Consider the following 19180-nt stretch of genomic DNA (forward strand, 5'->3'; position numbering starts at 1 on the left):
ATAGTTTATCATTAAAAAAACAAGTTGAGTTGGGGGTGACTTGCTTTTTAAGCTTTTGTCCAGAGTGTATCCAGTTTCTCTTTTGAGCATCCATTGAGAGACAGCTGTAGATTTATGCTAAACCACAAATAATATTTTTAAAAAGCCACTTTTGAACAAACATTCATAAATATTTGAGAGGTAATGCTCAAGTAAAACCACACAAGAAAGGCAAAACATTAAGAAAAGACACATGGCTCAAAGACTTGGCAGAATAGGCTACTGTTAAAATGGATAACAAGTTTTTTCTGTGGCTAAAACATTTCCTGTCTCTTCATGTACAGCTGCGTTTATATATATATATATATATATATATATATATATATATATATATATATATATATATATATATATATATATATATATATATATATAAGTTAAATTAGTTGTGAATAACGCAGCATCTCCCTCTAGTGGATTAAATGGTACTTCTTCTGTTCTGTCATAATTACAGTGCTGTAATTTTACTCAGCTCTAACCATGGCCCTACCTGAATTTTGTGAATGAGCACGCATTAATGCCATTAAAATAACTGGTATAAACTCGTGGTGATGTTTTCCTTTTCTGTGGCCCTTTTCTAGACAAGATTTACTAATATAAGTCACTTAAATCCGTTTTAGTAAACTAACAAAATCTTTATTACTGAATAAATAATTGGTATGTATGCAAGATTTACAACCACTCAACATTATGTTGGTGTATCTACTATCTTTAGCGGCAGCCGCTGCATTAAGTATGATCAATGAGCAAAAAAACCTAAATTGTATTTTTTATCCTTAATTAAAATAGTTGACACAGACATACACCGGAATCATAGATTTATAATGAAAAATTGAATGAAATTTTCCTGTATTTTAAAAATGTTATGAAGCTTAATCAATGTAAACAACAACAACGTCACACAGCACGGATGTGCGCGAGCTGCACCACGCGACAAGGACTGACAAGATGGCGATCATTTTAGAAACAGGGGAATAACTACAAGGAGAGCCTCGGTATGCTCTGTTTTTATAATAACGCGTACTTCACATTCTTATAAGCCAGTTTCTCTTGTTTGAAACACAAACCGGGGCCGAATGCTAGAAACGTGACCAACACTGTGACATGACCTGTGGCTAAAACGTGAACTTGCTGGGAGCGTAGCCAGGTTGGCTAATGCTAGTTAGCGGGCTAGGCTAATTTTAGCTACAAGGACAGCCATGGATCACTTATTTGTTAGCGTAAACACAAACTTAACGATACAAACAGTGTGAACTAGACATGCCCATTTGGGACATGTATCAATGTTCAACTTATTTATTACGATTTTGAAGGAACCGGCACGTTTATTTAGCGATTTACTATTTTAATACTCAAAGCTTTAATGTTAGCGTTAGCTAACTAACGCTAGCTATTAGGAAGCAACTATTCGTAAGTTCTTCGGTTAATAAGGGTTTGTTGTTTTGCTGGTTTGATCCTGTTGTTGGTTCACTTGACTTACCGGCTGTGTAATCGTTAATTGTTTGAGTTATTGTAAAGACGAGGGGAAGTTTCAGTGCATGCAGCTGGAAATATTACTGGGGAAAGCGCGCAGACTTGCTCATAAATCCTGATCTACATCAGAAACTCAGGATCAAGAATCACCAATATGCTCAATTATTAGACCACTCTCAACTACACAAATCAGTGAATGTTCTGTAGCGGAACTGCAGCTTTGACTAATCGTTATTTTGAGCAGTACTGTTCAGTTATGAAAACGAACATTAGTTCGATATTAAATGATTTTGAGATTATATTTGAAGTTTAATCTGTTTCACAGAATCGGTTTTGAATGACAGCTGAAATGTGTTTTACTATTGCTTTTACATCAGCTTAATGAATCTTGTTACCACAATTAAGTAGCACGCCTTCTATACTAAAGATTTCACATTTTAAAAAAGCCCTAGGTATTTAGTTTTTAAAATTCCCTGCGCGATGAGGTTGACCTGATATTAGGGTGGCGGGTGTCATTTAATGACTGTGTGGTTTATAGCATATTTAGAAAGGTACTACCAACAATTTCATATTTAAAGCAGCATATCAGTGCTGTTAAAACTAAAGCCTGATTTATACTTCTCCATGAAATCCGCAACGGAGAGACGCACATGGAGTGTCAGAAAAGTTTTCACATTCGAACTTCTGTTTAGGCAGCGGAGTGTTGCAAAGCAATTCCCCGCCAGGACAACAGAGGGTGTTGCGCTGTTCTGTGGTATCGTGCCATCATAACACTTATGAATCCGGTCCACGATAGTGTATTTACTAACAAATTTGTCCTTCATTCTCATCCATCTCTTCATGGGTCGCCACCTCTAAACCCACATTTCCCACAGTTTATGTCCATGTTTGCTCCATATTTTGTACTCTTTCACTCACGGGTGAATAAATGTTAATATTTTTGGACTTTTTCCGTGATGCTTTCTTCAGTCTGTTTGGGGTCTGCTGCTAAATATCTGTTTTACTTTTTAACGGAGCTACAGCAGTGCTGGTGACGAATATACAGGAAGCGGTGTCCTTACCAATCACAAGCTTGCGATCTCCGTCACTTTCGACAGATGTTTAAAATTTTGGGCATGTCTCCATCACCCTCTGTGAGCCCGTCGGAGAGCCCTTGCGCTGACGCATAATGGTGTTGCGTGTCTCCGCACCGATGCAGACGGAGAAGTAGAAATCAGGCTTAAAGCAGAGCCAGACACAGACATCAGGCTGTGATAGAATGAGAGGAAGGAAGAAAATCAAAGTTGCGTTACACTTTCCCAGTGTTTGTCCTTTAAATCTAGTATAATTTACTGAGATAAACAATTTGGTGGAGGTGTTCAGATAAACCAAGTAGGATATGAGCAAGACTGGGGAACCACAGCTTTAACCTTTTATGGTGTGTTCACAAAGTTTGGTATTTTATTAGGTTGCTTTAAAAGCAAGTTCAATTCAAAAATACTTTATTAATCCCAGAGGGAAACTGATTGCTGTAGTAGCTCATAATAATAATAATAATCAAGTCATCAAAGAGTTGTTGTATATTACAATGGCTGTTGGCAGGAAGGATCTCCAGTAGCGGTCAGTGTTGCAGCCAAACTGAAGAAGCCTCTGACTGAAGACACTCTTCCGTTGGCGGACAGTCTTGTGAAGAGAATGCTCAGGGTTGTCCATCATTTTCTTGATTCTCTGGAGAATCCTTCTTTGCATGATCTCCTCCAGTGGTTCCACAGTCGTCCCCAGAACAGAACCAGCCTTTTTATTGGGCTGCTGAGCCTTTTCAGGTCCCTGCTTCTGATGCTGCTACCCCAACAGACGATGGCTGAAGAGATTACTTGTAGAAGATCTGCAGCATCTTGCTACAGACACTGAAGGACCTAAGCGTCCTCAAGAAGTGCAGTCTGCTGTGTCCCTTCTTGTAAACAGCTTCTCTGTTCTTTCTCCAGTCTAGTCTGTTGTCCAGGTGAACTCCAAGGTATTTGTATTCCTCAACCACCTCCACTTCTTCTCCCATGATGGAAACAGTGTTTGACTCCACCCTGTTTCTTCTGAAGTCTAAAATCATCTCCTTTGTTTTGTTCACGTTCAAGGTCAGATGATTGTTTCCACACCATGCCACAAAGCGCTCCACCAGCTCTCTGTACTCAGCTTCCTGTCCATCTCTGATACACCCGACAACTGCAGAGTCATCTGAGTATTTCTGTAGATGACAGGTCTCTGATTTGTGCTGGAAGTCTGAGGTGTACAGGGTGAAAAGGAATGGTGAGAGTACAGTCCCCTGTGGTGCTCCAATGTTACTGATCGCCTGGTTTGATGTGCAGTTCTTCAGCCTCACAAACTGTGGTCTGTTTGTCAGGTAGTCTTTAATCCAGGCGATAGTTGAGGCCCCCACCTGTGTCTTCTGGAGTTTCTGGCAAAGTACATCAGGCTGGATTGTGTTAAATGCACTGGAGACATCAAAGAACGTGACCCTCACAGTGCTGCCTGCTTTGTCCAGATGACAGTGGGCTGGTTGAAGCAGCTGGATGATGGCAAGTCACCTCCAAATCAACTTTTTATCCGTTAAACTATATAATTGTGCTGAAGGCAAGTGTAGTCAATAATGTGGCACTTTTGTGCATCTTAAGCCTTGGGCACACTGGAGCGTGTCCTGCCCGCGCTGTCATTTTAAATACAAGCCATTGTAGTTTGTGACTACGTTTACATGCAGCCAATATCCGGGTTATGATCGGGTTAAGGTCGGTATTCGGGTTTCTGAGTTGATCAGAATAACCCGTTTATAAGCACAAATAGAAAGAGTTACCTCTAACTTGCATAACCCGATTGAACTGCGGACGTTGGGGTAGCGTCAGGACGTGTGGACTACGTCCAGACGCAATATGCGTCATTTCCGGTTCTTCTTGTTCCGGTATCCGTGAAAACAACAACATGTTTCCCAGTTCGGAAGAGATAGCGACCGCGTTTGTTTGCGCTTTAGTTTCTTCCTCACTCCAAAAGTGTGGTGCTGTGCCGCGACTCGCCATGTTGCTCCCAACTTGTTGTTTACTTCCGGTGATCTGGCGCATACAAGACGTCTCGCTACTCAAAAGACCAAGATTCCTTGCGAACAGAGCATGCGCAGAACACACGCTTTGATGGGGATATCCCGGTATGCGTTTACACGACCAAACATTCGGGTTAGAAAAGGGTTACCCCAGGTGTAGTAACCGGGTTTTTAAAAACCCGGTTATGAGCATATCCGGGTTTCTGGCGGTGTTTACAAGGACCTGCGGAACCGGGTTATTGTGAATATTCGGGTTTTAAAAGGGTTACTGGCTGCATGTAAACGCACTCAATGAGGTTGGGCACACGGGGAGCACCGCTTCCCAGAAGCACCTCACCGAGGTGCTGAAGATAGGTGTCAGTTCTATCTCAAGCGCCACCGTGCCGCGGCTGTTAACAACATTGTGGAGTACTTTACAACAAACATTACGACGCAGAACGACTTTACACCACAAACCCAGCTCCAGTTTGATCACTTTAAAGTGATGTTGATCTTAAAATAGTCAAATAAATAGCGTACTTATCCATTTTTAATGAATTTGAGTCTCACAAAACAGCGGCAAGTCTGATATTGTATACAAAAGAGTCACTTCCCGCATCCCGTGTGATGTTGTGATTATTGTGCGACTTTCCATCAAGTGCTCAGCAGCATGGCGCATCCCGTGTGTCCACTTGACTGCTCAAAATCTCGGGCACGGCGCATCCGCCTCCAGCGTGCCTCATGCTTAAGTTAAAATTTAAATATTCTGCCTAAAACTGTCAGTGTTGCACCCTCTTCAGGTAAAAACTGCACTGTATTGGAATTTAAATCTTAGCTAGTGGCTAAGAGGTACACTATAAAGTTAACTGATACATTATGATGTCAAAATTTTGTGTGTCTCTGTGTGTGTATTTATCCGCCAGGCAACACTTTGTTTAGCATTTTTCAAAAAGAAAGTGGGAGTGGAGTAATAATAGTCTGGTAGGGGGTGACTTGCTCTTTAAAGTTGTGGAACACGAAAAAGCATCTTTTAAACCTTAATTTTGTCACTTTTGAGTGTTTCATGCAGGCTGAAAATGAAAATAGTCTCCTACACCTATCTCCTGCATTAGCTTCTGATAGAAAACAGACAGTGAAACTCTAGGATTTGAAAATATTGACAGATCTACGTCACCCTGTCACTAAAGCACTCACAGACTCATCCATCTTGACTCACAATGGGGAAGGCTGTTGGTGGTTTACTGTCCAGAGACCAGCAGAGAATGTCTTGCTAGCAGAAGCTAACCATTAGCAACTTCACATCATGGCAGAAGAACTCCTTCCAACTTGTATTTGTGGAGAAAAAACATGAACGTTGCAAGTCAGTGGTAGAGTCACGTTCTTTTATCCAACCTGGTGGGAGTTGTCCAAGTATCAGGAAAAAAGACTCGTAAACCTGCTGTCTGAAGCTCAGCTGTGATGTGGCTCACTTCTAGTTCCTGGAAATGGTGCACCGGTGTCCCCCACCCCAACCTTAAAAGATATTAATTCATACTAGAGACCATGAGTGAAATATGAGGGATATTTGAGGAATCTACAAAATAGTCTTGTTTACTTTTATTCTTAAGCCAGTTGCTGTTGGGAAATGTTGTAGATTACTTATCAGTTAGTTTACTGTTTGTAGCTGTGGCCTCATAAAACACTGTGGGGGTTAGACATAGTGGCCTTGAGAAAACGCTGCTGCTGGTTGTGCTTTCCCACAGTACATTTTCACCGCAGTGATAAAACCGGCCCACTTCAGAGTTCTTTACTTCTTTTGTTTTACAATTTTATCTTCTCCAACACAATCTTTTCTCTCCTTTGCAGACGACGCAACAATGACCTGGGAGGGTTGAATTTTTCTGCTCGCTATGGTTGCCATGGTGATATAAAGCCAGTGTGAACTGTGGACACACACACACTCAGCCTTGTGCACATACTGTCAGTTATCGGCTGACAGAGCCAGCCAGCTTGTCCGGCAGGTGTGTGACATGGACAGGTGTAAGCATGTGGGGCGGCTGCGCCTGGCCCCGGACCACTCCATCCTCAACCCTCAGAAGTGGCACTGCGTCGACTGCAACACCACCGAGTCCGTATGGGCCTGTCTGGGCTGTGCGCATGTGGCGTGCGGCCGCTACATCGAAGAACACGCCCTGCAGCACTTCCAGCTGCAGCGCCACCCGCTGGCAATGGAGGTTAATGAGCTGTATGTTTTTTGCTACCTGTGTGACGACTACGTCCTGAATGACAATGCCACAGGAGACCTCAAGCTGCTCCGCAGCACACTCAGCGCCATCCAGAGTCAGCGTTATGAGGTCACGACTCGCAGTGGGCGTACTCTCCGCTCTGCTAGCGCTGCACCAGATGCCCTCATGCCATGTGGTGCCAGTGAACTGCAGCTGAGGGACGAGGACCGAATGTTTACCGCACTGTGGCATCGCCGAAGGGTACTCATGGGTCGTATTTTTCGCCTCTGGTTTGGCTTGACTGAATGTGGAAAGTGGCGAGAGGAAGAAGAGAGAAAGAGAGAGGAAGAAGAGGAACAAAAACGGGAGGCCAGAGAGAGGAGGCGGTCTTTAAAGAGGCAGCTACAGGAGGAACTGGAGAACGCTCCCCTCAGGAAGAGTCGCCGCTTGCGTCGGAAACGCCAGAGAGCTGCGGCCATGGCTGTAACGACACAAACTTCTCAGAAGCCATGCAAAAAGACAAAAAGTCGTGAGCCACCATCTCACATGCGCAGGCCTCGGACTCGATGCTCTGTCGTGGCTGCTCCAAAGAAAACCAGACAAACAAAAAAAGCCCAGCCTGCTCCCAAATCCCAGAGACGTTCCACTAATACCAAACTAAAGCCCAAAACGTCCTCTGCAAGCCCTCACATCGCCCAGACCCCTGTCCGCCGGAAGCAGAGCACCAAACAAAATGGCTCCCCCTTCAAACAACGTCCCACAGTTACTCCTGGGGTGACTGGCCTGAGGAATTTAGGCAACACTTGTTATATGAACTCCATCCTTCAGGTGCTGAGTCACCTACTAGTGTTCAGGGAGTGCTTTCTGCGTCTGGACCTGGCTCAGGCACTGGAGCTCCTGGCTTCTGCGGTCCATGGCCAGCTGGCAGAAAAGTCCTCATCACAGTCCGCCTTGTACCAAAGGAAGGGACTCCAGACCAGCTTGGGCTCTGGTGCAGGTCTGAGTGGCGGGGCCTCCCGAGCCCGCAGCATGGAGCTGATACAACCCAAAGAGCCCAGTTCCAAGCACATTTCACTTTGCCACGAGCTGCACACCTTGTTTCAAGTTATGTGGTCTGGCAAATGGGCGCTGGTATCACCTTTTGCCATGCTTCACTCAGTCTGGCAGCTGATTCCTGCGTTCAGGGGCTACGTGCAGCAAGACGCTCAGGAGTTCCTGTGTGAGCTCTTGGATAAGGTGCAGCACGAGCTGGAGAGCACAGGAACGCACACGACTACAAGAGACCCACAGAAGCGGCTCATCAAGCAGGTTCTCAGCGTGGTTAACACCATCTTTCATGGCCAACTTCTAAGCCAAGTACGACCAACACACACAGCCTTAAACCAACCAACCACATAATGGGTCAGAGTATGTCAGGGTATCCGCGGGTCCTTAAAAAGTCTTAAATTTGCTTTTCCAAATTTAAGGCCTTGAAAATCTGTAAAAATTACAAATAATCCTTAAATCCAGTTTCCAAAGGTCTTAAATTACCAAAGGCCCACTAAACAAGAATCTTTTATTTCTATAGAAATTTTTGTGAATTTCTAGTTGGTGTTCAGCATTTTTTGTGTGTGATGTTGCCGTAAGCGGAACCGTACACATTCAGTTGGTTGTGAAAGGGGGCTATTTTTAGATGAGCACATTAGCTGGTTAAGCTAGTGGGAGCGTGCGCCATGGGGAAGTGCAACATTAATGGTAACTGGATGGTTAACCCCACGTTCACGACGTGGTTAGCACCGGTTCCAGGCAATAGCTGGAAAATATAGCTTAAATTAAAATTTTAAAATAGCTTAAATTTGGTCAAAGTGGCTTTAAAAAAGGTCTTAAAAAGTCTTAAATTTGGCTCCCTTAAACCTGCAGATACCCTGGTATGTGCACATTTGTACTTAACAGCAGCTATTCTTTATAACAGAAGGTTAAACAATCATAATAAAAAGCAAGTTACCCCAAAATCTACTTTTTTGCTGATGTCCTGTCAGAGCTATAGACACGTGTGTGAGCAGCTCCGTTTAATTGGGTGTGTGCGTGTTTAATTGCTCTGTTTAAGTAAGTGTGCTGGTATGTGTGTGCTTGAATACGTAGATGCCTCGTTATGTGCCGTAGATTGAGTTTATGATTGCAACAACCGACGTATAAAATGGATCGTGTCTGACACTCAGCACTGCAGACCCGTCCTCCCTGTCCACCAGGCGATGTCTCCTTGTGATGCAGTTTTCATTCTGGATGTGTGGGTGGCGTAAGACTCTGATAGGGCATAACTTTTTCTTAAAAATTTTCAGCTTTGCCATTTAATTACATGCAAACTTGTCGCCTTTTGGCGAAAATCGCTGCTTTTGAAGCCAAATGGGGCGTTCACGTGTAGATCCGAAGAGTTTTTTTGAAGGGGGGGGGTGTCTTCTGTCGGGTTTCAGCGATGGGTTCCAGTCACTCTTATGGAAATCAATCAGAAAGGAAAGGAGACTCCTCTTGTTCACAAACAGTCTTTGTTCTAGTGTGTTAGTCACGTGTCATCACTTGACCAATCACAGTCAGAGACAGCACGCTGCAGACGATGAGGCAGAGCGGCGCTCACAGTGAGTATGAGTGCTGTCGCTCTAATTCAAGATTTACCTTTATAGATTTTTCCCGAGGCTGGTCGTGTTTTATTGTTGTTGTTGTTTTGGAGTTGAGTTCGGAGTAAACATCATCAGTAATATTAGTAACATAAACACTGTTTCTGGTAAGAAATGGCCGCCAGTATGCTACAGTCGTACTCGTTTAAAACAAACCCCAGTTCATGGATCTGGGCACCAGAAGATTTAAGGATGCTGGAGGAGACGCGTGATGACATCATTTCGTAATATTGCAACATTTCTGCTGCATTAAAGAGTCAGATCAGCAATTTGCCCTTAGCAGCGGTTTATTAAAGTATTCAAGCAAATAGCTGAGATGAAGCTACATTTACCTGCAGCTGCATTCATGACCCATAACAATAACCTTGTAGGGATGATTGCAGTATTCTGGAATATTTTCAGATGTTTCCATGTTTGGTGTTCTGAGTGTGAATTAGTCTCATAATTCTTAGAAATATATGATGATCCCTAATTATTTTTGATCATTTTTATCAGGCACATTCATTTCTTTTCTCTGTGTGGCATTGGTGTCGCCAAGCTTGATAGTAATATTACTGCAACGCCGGACTTCTGAAGGAAGATCGTGCACCGGCTCAACAGGTCTCATGTGGAATGTCCGCCGAGTCCTGGCTGTTTCTGTTTTAGATTTTATAGAATCTTAAAAATGAGGAGGGACTCGTGCACCTGGAGATCATCTAGTTTTACACTGTTCCCTAGTCAACCCTGACCCTCGTTTACAGGTGACGTGCCTGGCCTGCAGCCATCGTTCCAACACCGTGGAGCCTTTCTGGGACCTTTCGCTGGAGTTCCCTGAGCGGTATCACAGTAACAACAGAGAGTCGGCCGCGCAGGCTTCCTGCCATCTAACGGAGATGCTGGCAAAGTTTACAGAAACTGAAGCCCTGGAGGGAAATATCTACGCTTGTGACCAGTGTAACTGTGAGTCTCACCTGTTCAGTTCGTCTTTTTCACAATACTTGCCCCAGACATTCAATTCAGTTCATTCCTGTAGCACCGCGTCACAAGAGCCGTCTCAAGGCACTTCACAAACACTTCAATCCAGTTCAGTTCATTAAGCCAGTCAGTTAAAAGGTTCCTCTACATCAGGGGTGTCAAACTCAAACTCACAAGGGGCCGAAATGAAACTCTGGGACGGAGTCGAGGGCCAAACATTAACATTTTTTGAAAAAGTGACGGCAAATTTGCACATTTTCTTTATCAACATGTATGTAATTTGAACCTTTAAATTTGGAAACAAACATATTTCTGCATTAACACTGAATGTGGAATAACCAAATTACACACGAGCAAGTTGGTTTTAAATAAAAGGCATCAGTGGTATTCATTACTTGTGGTATTATCAGCATTTTTAAAATCTATTCAGGATTTATGTTTTCTTGTTTATTCATTTTTCTTATTTTTTATTCTCCTTTTTTTCTCCTGTAATACGTGTCATCGCTGCTGTGACGTCTAGCTTTCCCCACTGAGGAACAATAAAGGGATTTTCTATTCTATTCATCTATCTGCAGCCTTTCCACTTCCTGTTTACTGTAGGTTAAATCTTTTCTCACGGGCCAACAACAAAATAAAATATCATTTTATCTTAAATGAAAATGCAACATCTCACCTGTTAACTTTCATGTTTTGGAGCAGAAAAAGAGCATCAAACCAACATATTTAAAGCTCAGTTTGCTCCACTGGTTTACTGTGATGCTCACCTGTTCCAGCCAGATACCTGCATCATGGGGTTGATCTGAGCTGAGGAGGAGACTCCTGTTGTTTTGTTCATCTTCATCATAATAATGACAACATTAGATGACAACAGGTGCTCACATAGGTTTGTGCTGATGAACATGTCTGAGCAGCTTGACCACGTTGTTGTGTGTCGGGGAGGAAACACAACCACAGAGTCATGCTGGTTTGAGCGTGTCGCTGCTCGCTGGAGTTATATCAGCTCTGTCTGGACGTTAGTAGGAAAACTTTCTCTTTCAGTCGTGAACACATTACTGAGCGGCTAGAATCTCCGTTTCTGGGCTTCAACGTCAGAAAACAGCTGAGTAAACTCGGCGCTGAGTGAGAGGAGTGTAGTTTGTCCGAGACAGCGGAGCTGCAGACACCGGCAGCAGGCGCTGGAAAAAACACAAAGGAGGGGGCGCGTCGGCTCCGCGCTGACGCCACAAAGCATCGTGGGAGTTGTAGTCTTCGCTGTAAAATCGGCCAGCGGGTCATTTTTAATATATTTTTGATATTTATCTCGCGGGCCTTGTGTGTGACACGTGCTCTATAAGGAACCCAGCAGATTGCATCGAGTCACTGACTTGTGTCCTTGTCTTTACAGCAATCTTCATACTAAGCATGTAGCGACTGTGGAGAGGAAAACTCCCTTAAACACATTTGCATCATGTGTTGTTATTGTCATTTATTCCTTCCCACATAAAATATGTTGAAGCTATTTGTTTTCCTCCAGTCGGTTACATCATGCAGTGGAAAAGCGAGTGAATATTTGATCGTCCCAGCTGTGGTTTAAACTCAGCAGCTCTCACTTTAACACCTTCATGTCAAACTGTGTGACCTCTGTTCACATGAATGACTACGTTTACATGCAGCCAATATCCGGGTTATGATCGGGTTAAGGTCGGTATTCGGGTTTCTGAGTTGATCAGAATAACCCGTTTACAAGCATAAATAGAAAGAGTTACCTCTAACTTGCATAACCCGATGTAAATGCGGACGTTGGGGTAGCGTCAGGACCTGTGGACTACGTCCAGACGCAATATGCGTCATTTCCGGTTCTTCTTGTTCCGGTATCCGTGAAAACAACAACATGTTTCCCAGTTCTGAAGAGAAAGCGACTGCGTTTGTTTGCGCTTTAGTTTCCTCGTCACTCCAAAAGTGTGGTGCTGTGCCGCGACTCGTCATGTTGCTCCCAACTTGTTGTTTACTTCCGGTGTTCTGGCGCATACAAGACGTCTCGCTACTCAAAAGACCAAGATTCCTTGCGAACAGAGCATGCGCAGAACACACGCTTTGATGGGGATATCCCGATATGCGTTTACACGACCAAACATTCGGGTTAGAAAAGGGTTACCCCAGGTGTAGTAACCGGGTTTTTAAAAACCCGGTTATGAGCATATCCGGGTTTTTGGCGGTGTTTACAAGGACCTGCGGAACCGGGTTATTGTGAATATTCGGGTTTTAAAAGGGTTACTGGCTGCATGTAAACGCACTGAATGTAGTAAGAGGTGGTTTGTTGTGCTAACGCTCCTCTTACCTCGTGTCTGCAGCAGCCAAACGCCGAACCTCCTCCAAACCCGTCACCCTAACTGAAGCACAGAAACAGCTGATGGTCTATAAACTGCCTCAGGTCCTCAGGCTTCACCTCAAGCGCTTCAGGTAGGATGATGTCACACATGACTCGGGGTCAAGGGTTGATCTTGTTCTGATGCAGCACGTTGGCCGACTGTCAGCTCTCTGGTTTGTGACTAATCCTCAGATGGTCTGGGCGGAACCACAGAGAGAAGATAGGAGTCCATGTCAGCTTTGACCAGCTTCTCAACATGGAGCCTTACTGCTGCAGAGAATCTCCACCCAAAAGCGTGCCCTGCTCTGCTCCCAGTAGCTCCAGCTCGGTCGGCTTGCCGCGCCCAAAGCACTTCCTCTACGAGCTCTCTGCTGTGGTGATGCATCATGGGAAGGGCTTCGGCTCTGGCCATTACACGGCTTACTGCTACAATACAGAAGGAGGTGAGAAAAATGTGATCAGGCTTTTCTGAGTTTGAGTACAGGCAAAATAAAACCATCTAATAAAACCTTAAAATATCAAATAATCATAAAAAATGAAGTAAGACTGATTTTTGCAAAATACCAAAGTGGATAATGCAGTGCTGTGTGCACACCTCAAACATTGTGACCATATTGAACCTTGGTAGCATTCTGGCCCAGGGGGTGTCATTTGGAATTGTAGGATGTCCAAGGAAGGTCCCACCTTTCTCGCCTCTGATTGGCTGGAAGGGCTCTACTACGATTGGTTATTTCATGTTTTCCCTCAGGTTTTTATGTTTACAGCCAGACCTCGAGCAGTTTTTTGAAGAAAATTTGAACCCGTCGCTATAATAAACATCATTTCCTGTTTAGCAACAAACCAGGTTCAGTTTCTTTCATAAAAGAACCTGAAAAACATCAAATGTGAACTTGTAATAATTCTTGTAGCATTTTATCACACTGTAGACTAGGGTTGTCACGGTAACCGGTGTAGCGGTAAACCCCGGTAAAAAAGTTGACAATAATAATAACCGTCTTGTTTTTTTAAAACTATATTATCTCGGTGGATTACCGTGGCTGCGGTGTAGGCGCCGTGACCCTTACCAGCCACCGTATCATCTGCTGAAGTTGCCGGCGGCACATGCGCACTTTGTTGTTTACAACCAAAATTTTCTTGAAGCTAAAGCTGAAATAATGGCCAAAGGAGGAGACGGCAGTGCTCAGGGCATTTATTATCCCTCAAAGAAGACAAAGTGGGAAGTACGGGAATTTTTTGGATATTTGAAGAATGCCGAGGGACAGCGGATAGAAGACGGCTATCCTGTTTGCAGCACTTGCAGAAAAAGTGTCTGTGAAAGGCAGCAACGCTTCAAATCTCATGACACATCTGCGTGACCATCAGTGATGTAACGACGTTTAAGTATAACGGCGTTCTTTTTTCGGGTAACGGAATAATCGAATTAATTACTTTTCCCACTGTTGCAACGCCGTTACCGTTACTGGGGATGGAAGGTTGTGCGTTACTATGTGCTTGTCAAACGTTGCGCAACAGTGTGAGGCTTTCTGACCGCCACACTTCAGCTGCAGCCAGGGAGAGAGAGGTGTCGGTAACGCTCTTACAAACACGATGGTGATTGGCCGGGTGGGCGGAGACCCTCAGTGTTTTCACTGTCTCAGTCACTGCCTGCTGTAGATGCAACAGAGCAGTGATGGGAATAACGCCGTTTAAAATAACCACGTTACTAAAAATATATATATAACTGATGCATCAGTCTCAGACGTCATGGTGCTCAGGTGAGGCAAATGGTGGTCACATCAGATACTGACCGGTTCTGAGTCCCCAGACCCCCAATAAAGCAAAAAAACAAAAACTGCACATTCCAGGGTGGCCTTTTATTGTGGGCAGTATAAGGTACACCTGTGCACTACTCATGACGTCAGATCAGCATCTTGATGTGGCACACCTGTGAGGTGGGATGGATTATCTCAGCAAAGCAGAAGTGCTCACTATCACACATTTAGACTGATTTGTGAACAACGTTTGAGAGAAATGGTGATATTGTGTATCTGGAATGAATTTTAGATCTTTAAGTCCATCTCATGAAAAATCGGAGCAGAAACAAAGGTGTTGCATTTATATTTTTGTTGAGTGTAGAAAAATTAATTCATTATTTGTTATCAGACCTCCAACTTAGTGTCTATAAATGTATATTTTGGCAAAGTCCACCTACTTAAATGTAATGATGTTTTTCCATACTATAGGACTGCAGCGTTGTAAGTTTTCACGAACAGAATTATTATAAATAACCCAGTTCTGCTCTTGAGCACCAACAGCGTTGAAGTTTCAGGCGTGGCGACTTACAAGACATTCATTCCTACTAGAGACCACTCCAAATGTATTGATTAAATGAGTTTAACACGCTTAAGTAGAGGCATTGCAGAAATATAATTTGTGCTATTTTATCAATACTAACTTGCATTTAAACTAGAACAAGTTAGGCATGTTGCTTTCGTCATCCATCCATTTATTTTCTTCCGCTTATCCGGAGTTAGAGTCGCTTTCATTAACGAAAATAAAGTTCAGATGTTTCTCCACACATTTAACTCATTCACTGTCTTTACTGTGTGGGCGTCGGACGAGCCCCCGCACCGTGAGAACAAACATCTCCGCTCTAAAGCCGATCTTCATCCGCATACGTCACACGTCACGTGATCAGGAAGCAGAACATTCATGTGTTAGATCGTTTTGGGCCGCTGCTGTAAAAAAAAGTGAGGCGTGAACCGGAAAAGCTTCTGCCGATCACAATTCAACAACGGATTATGAAAGAACAGAATACGCTCGAAACGCGCTGATTCGTTCTGATGTAAGAGGTGAGTCTCCGCTTTGTTTTGGTTGTTTTGGCGTCGACATCATCCTAGCGCGCAACGTTCTGTGACCCTTAAAAAAACAGTAAAAACGGTGAGAAACGCTGGCAGCAAATGAGTTAAGAGCTTATTAGTTTTAATCATTTATTATGAATAATGAAGGGCTTGTTAAGATATAAACAAATATATTTATTGTTTGATTACTCCAGTTCTTTGTGTAATCGAGGCTTAATTGTTCAACTTAAATTTTCTTTTCCTCCTCTCCTCCAGGCTTTTGGGTTCACTGTAATGACTCCAAGCTGGACGTGTGTTCAGTGGAGGAGGTCTGCCGAGCACAGGCCTACATCCTCTTCTACACACGGCGGGTAACTCAGGACAAAGACCGGCCGCTATAGGACCGCGACCCTCCGTCGACCACTCACTGAGACAATATCAGCACAGCCCGACCTATCGCTCTTCATTTTAACCCAGCAGGATGGGACTTTTTTAATCTATTTTTCTAAATGCGGAGAAAGGACTTCTTTGTGAAATCTGCTTTGTTTTGTGAACTTCCTGTATATGATGTTTTTATATGTAGGTATTTTAAAAGAAGAGGTTTGCCTGATTTATGTAAAGATTTGTGTACATATGTATTTTGTAAAGAAGAGAGTATCAGCCAAGATGTGTCACGGTAGCAGAGCAGACCCTTCTGCTGGCTAGTTTAATGTAAACGCTGTTTGTCTGAATCAGCTGAAATGTTTCTCAGTCACTTTAGATAGTTGACACAGAACTGGATGTAAGTTATTTACATGATATTCAATCAGTGGAAATGTCCTCCATGTGCTCCGACAGCCAACACTTTGGTCCTTTTCCTGCCAGAAATGCACTAATTTCTACAGTTGATAGCTTTCGTGTCGCTCTGTTGGTGGCTTTAAAGATTCTCTTCTCTGGAGTTATTCTAGATCTCAAGCAGACTTCCAGCCAAAGCCTTGAGGGGAACGATATTTTTGAATTTGAATGTGGGGAAACCCGCTCAGCGTTTCTGATACGGTTTAACACCAGATTGGTTTTGCCTCCTGCTGTTTTTATTGACGGGAGAAAGTTTCCAAAGGGATACGTTCTAGCTGTCTGCTGCCATCTTTCTACTACACAATGTAACTGTGGGAATCTGCCCCAAATGTTAGAAAAGTGCCCCTTCAATGATAAAGCAGGACTATTTTTATAGCATGTACGAAGTGGAACCTGCATTGCTGCGGTCCACATAAACCAGCATTTAGGTCATGAATGTATTTTTATTCAGCCCTCAGAGGTTTTACAAAATCAACTGTTAAAATTTTGTACTCAAACATTCGTGAACATCACCAGCAGTTTTTACTGATCATACTGTTTTTTTTTCTTATTCACCAGAAGAGAATTAAAGTACTCTTCTTTCTTTTTCCCTTTGTATTGAGTTTGGGTTTTTTTCATTTGGCATTTCAGTTACTACTCAATGGATCATGTGTTTGTGTGTAAATCTTATGGAAATTATACTATGCAAATTATTACCTCATTTTTTCTGGAAAGGATACCTCAATAAATGAGATTATTTTTTCACTTTTTCTGTAAAGTTGCCTTTTTATTTAAAAGGGCAAGCGCAATTGTTTAACAATGTGGACTTATGTAAAATAACTGAGTTATCTGAAGTATTTAAAGTTAAAAAGAAACCTGTGCTGTTTTATGTTTTTACCAAAACAGGGAGCAAATTTCACATTCCTCCTCTCTCTGTCTTGGGGTGTACCGCAGGGCTCTGTTCTGGGGCCTCTTCTTTTCTCCATCTCCGACCACTGGGCAAAATCCTAAATCGACACAGTCTTAATTATCACATCTATGCTGACGATTGTCAAATATATGAGGCACTAAAAAATGGTAATGTGGACTCTCGTCTTGCGGCATGCCTGGCTGACGTAAAGGGCTGGCTAGAGGCCAATTTCCTCAGGTTGAGTGATTTAAAGACTGAGTCTTTGATACCCGCAATCCTTCTGGCTCTCATTCCACTTTTGATGGTCTAAATCCTAAGCAGTGTGTAAAAAGCCTCGGGGTAAAAGTGGATGCCAACCTCTCAATGACTCCACAGATCAACTCAGTGGTGAGGTCTTTTTTTTATCAGTTTATGTATTTAGCAGACGCTTATGTCCAAAGCGACTTACAAGTGATAATCGGCATGTTGCCCTTGAGGCTGACAACAATAACAACTTGACATCAATCATGGAGAGGAGGGAACAAGGAGTGGACGGTAGAGAGGGGGGACGGGTGCAGGGAGGGTGCTAGTTTAGAAGATGCTCTCTGAAGAGCAGGGTCTTCAGGAGTTTCTTGAAAATTGAAAAGGAAGCCGCTGTTCTGGTAGTGCTTGGAAGGTCATTCCACATTTGTGGAACGATGCATGAGAAGAGTCTGGATTGTCCTGAGCGTGGTGTAGGCACTGCTAGCCGACGATCCTGTGATGACCGGAGCGGCCGGGCCGAGACGTAAGCCTTTGCAAGAGGATTCAGGTAGATGGGAGCCGTACCATCTCGGACTTTGTATGCTAGTGTTAGCAATTTGAATTTGATGTGTGCTGCTAGCGGTAGCCAGTGGAGCTCAATGAACAGAGGGGTGACGTGTGCTCTTTTTGGCTGATTGAAGACCAGACGCGCCGCTGCGTTCTGGACCATTTGAAGAGGTCTCACAGTACAGCCTGGAAGACCAGTTAGAAGGGCATTGCAGTAATCGAGGCGGGAGATGACAGTAGCTTGCACCAGGAGCTGGGTGGCATGTTGTGTCAGTTACGCCGCCTATCTCGTTTAAGACCGATCTTAAAGAGGAAGCACTTGGAATCATTCTTGGAACCAGTCATCCATCACCTCTCGCTTGGACTACGCTAACGCATTATTAGTTGGAACTCCTGTCTCTGCCCTGAACCGGTTGCAGGTTGTCCAAAATGCCGCTGCTAGGTTTTTAACAAACACAAGTCGACATAGCCATATTACACCAGTCCTGGGACGTCTTCACTGGCTCCCCATCACATTTCGTGTTTAGAAGACGTGTTTCTACTAAATAGCAGAGCAGTAGAGCGGGTTGCCCAGTAATCAGAAGGTTGCAGGTTTGATCCCGGCTCAGACCGGAGAATGCTGCTGTCCTTGGGCAAGACACTTAACCCACCTTGCCTGGTAGTGGTGGCTGCCTCGCCTCTCAGTGTGCCCCAGGGCAGCTGTGGCTACATTGTAGCTCATCATCACCATTGTGTGAATGGGTGAATGACTGTGTTGTAAAGTGCCTTGGGGGGTTGTAGAACCTTAAGAAGGCGCAATACAAATACAGACCATTTACCATAAATAACTTAACTTTATAAACCCAGTTCTTCTCTTTCTACTCAAGGTTTACTTTATTAATCCCCGAGGAGGAAATTGAGTTGTAATGGACACAAAAAAATCCACATATACTTGACTGCTGTATCACAATCATGGTTCCACCGCATTAGAAGAACAACAATATCAACATCAAATATAAGATTGCACATAGTGCTCGTTATAAAACCGCACTGCAGCAGGAATAAAAGTTTCAGTCGAACATCGAGGCATTAACGTTTCCCCTGAAAGAGCTCAAGTTCATTAAAAACATCGTGGAGAGGGCGATCCTTGAGAGGCAGGACA

At 43.6% G+C, this 19180-nt stretch overlaps 1 protein-coding gene across 2 annotated transcripts; it reads left to right on the forward strand.

The window, feature by feature from the left end:
* The first annotated feature begins 747 nt into the window (after positions 1-747).
* On the forward strand, positions 748-17105 carry usp44 (ubiquitin specific peptidase 44). Of its 2 annotated transcripts, none has more exons than XM_015962436.3 (6): positions 748-1034; positions 6398-8112; positions 10148-10346; positions 12692-12800; positions 12901-13151; positions 15804-17105. In XM_015962436.3, exons 2-6 carry the CDS (start codon positions 6562-6564, stop codon positions 15926-15928), a joined length of 2235 nt encoding a protein of 744 aa, XP_015817922.3. In that variant the 5' UTR covers positions 748-1034; positions 6398-6561; the 3' UTR covers positions 15929-17105. The 2 variants fall into 2 exon arrangements, with proteins under 2 accessions (XP_015817922.3, XP_070399630.1); XM_070543529.1 differs by lacking the exon at positions 748-1034 and adding an exon at positions 3903-4061.
* Positions 17106-19180: the final 2075 nt, after the last annotated feature.

The sequence above is a fragment of the Nothobranchius furzeri genome, chromosome 1, assembly GCF_043380555.1.
Source record: "Nothobranchius furzeri strain GRZ-AD chromosome 1, NfurGRZ-RIMD1, whole genome shotgun sequence".
NCBI classification, from domain to species: domain Eukaryota; kingdom Metazoa; phylum Chordata; class Actinopteri; order Cyprinodontiformes; family Nothobranchiidae; genus Nothobranchius; species Nothobranchius furzeri.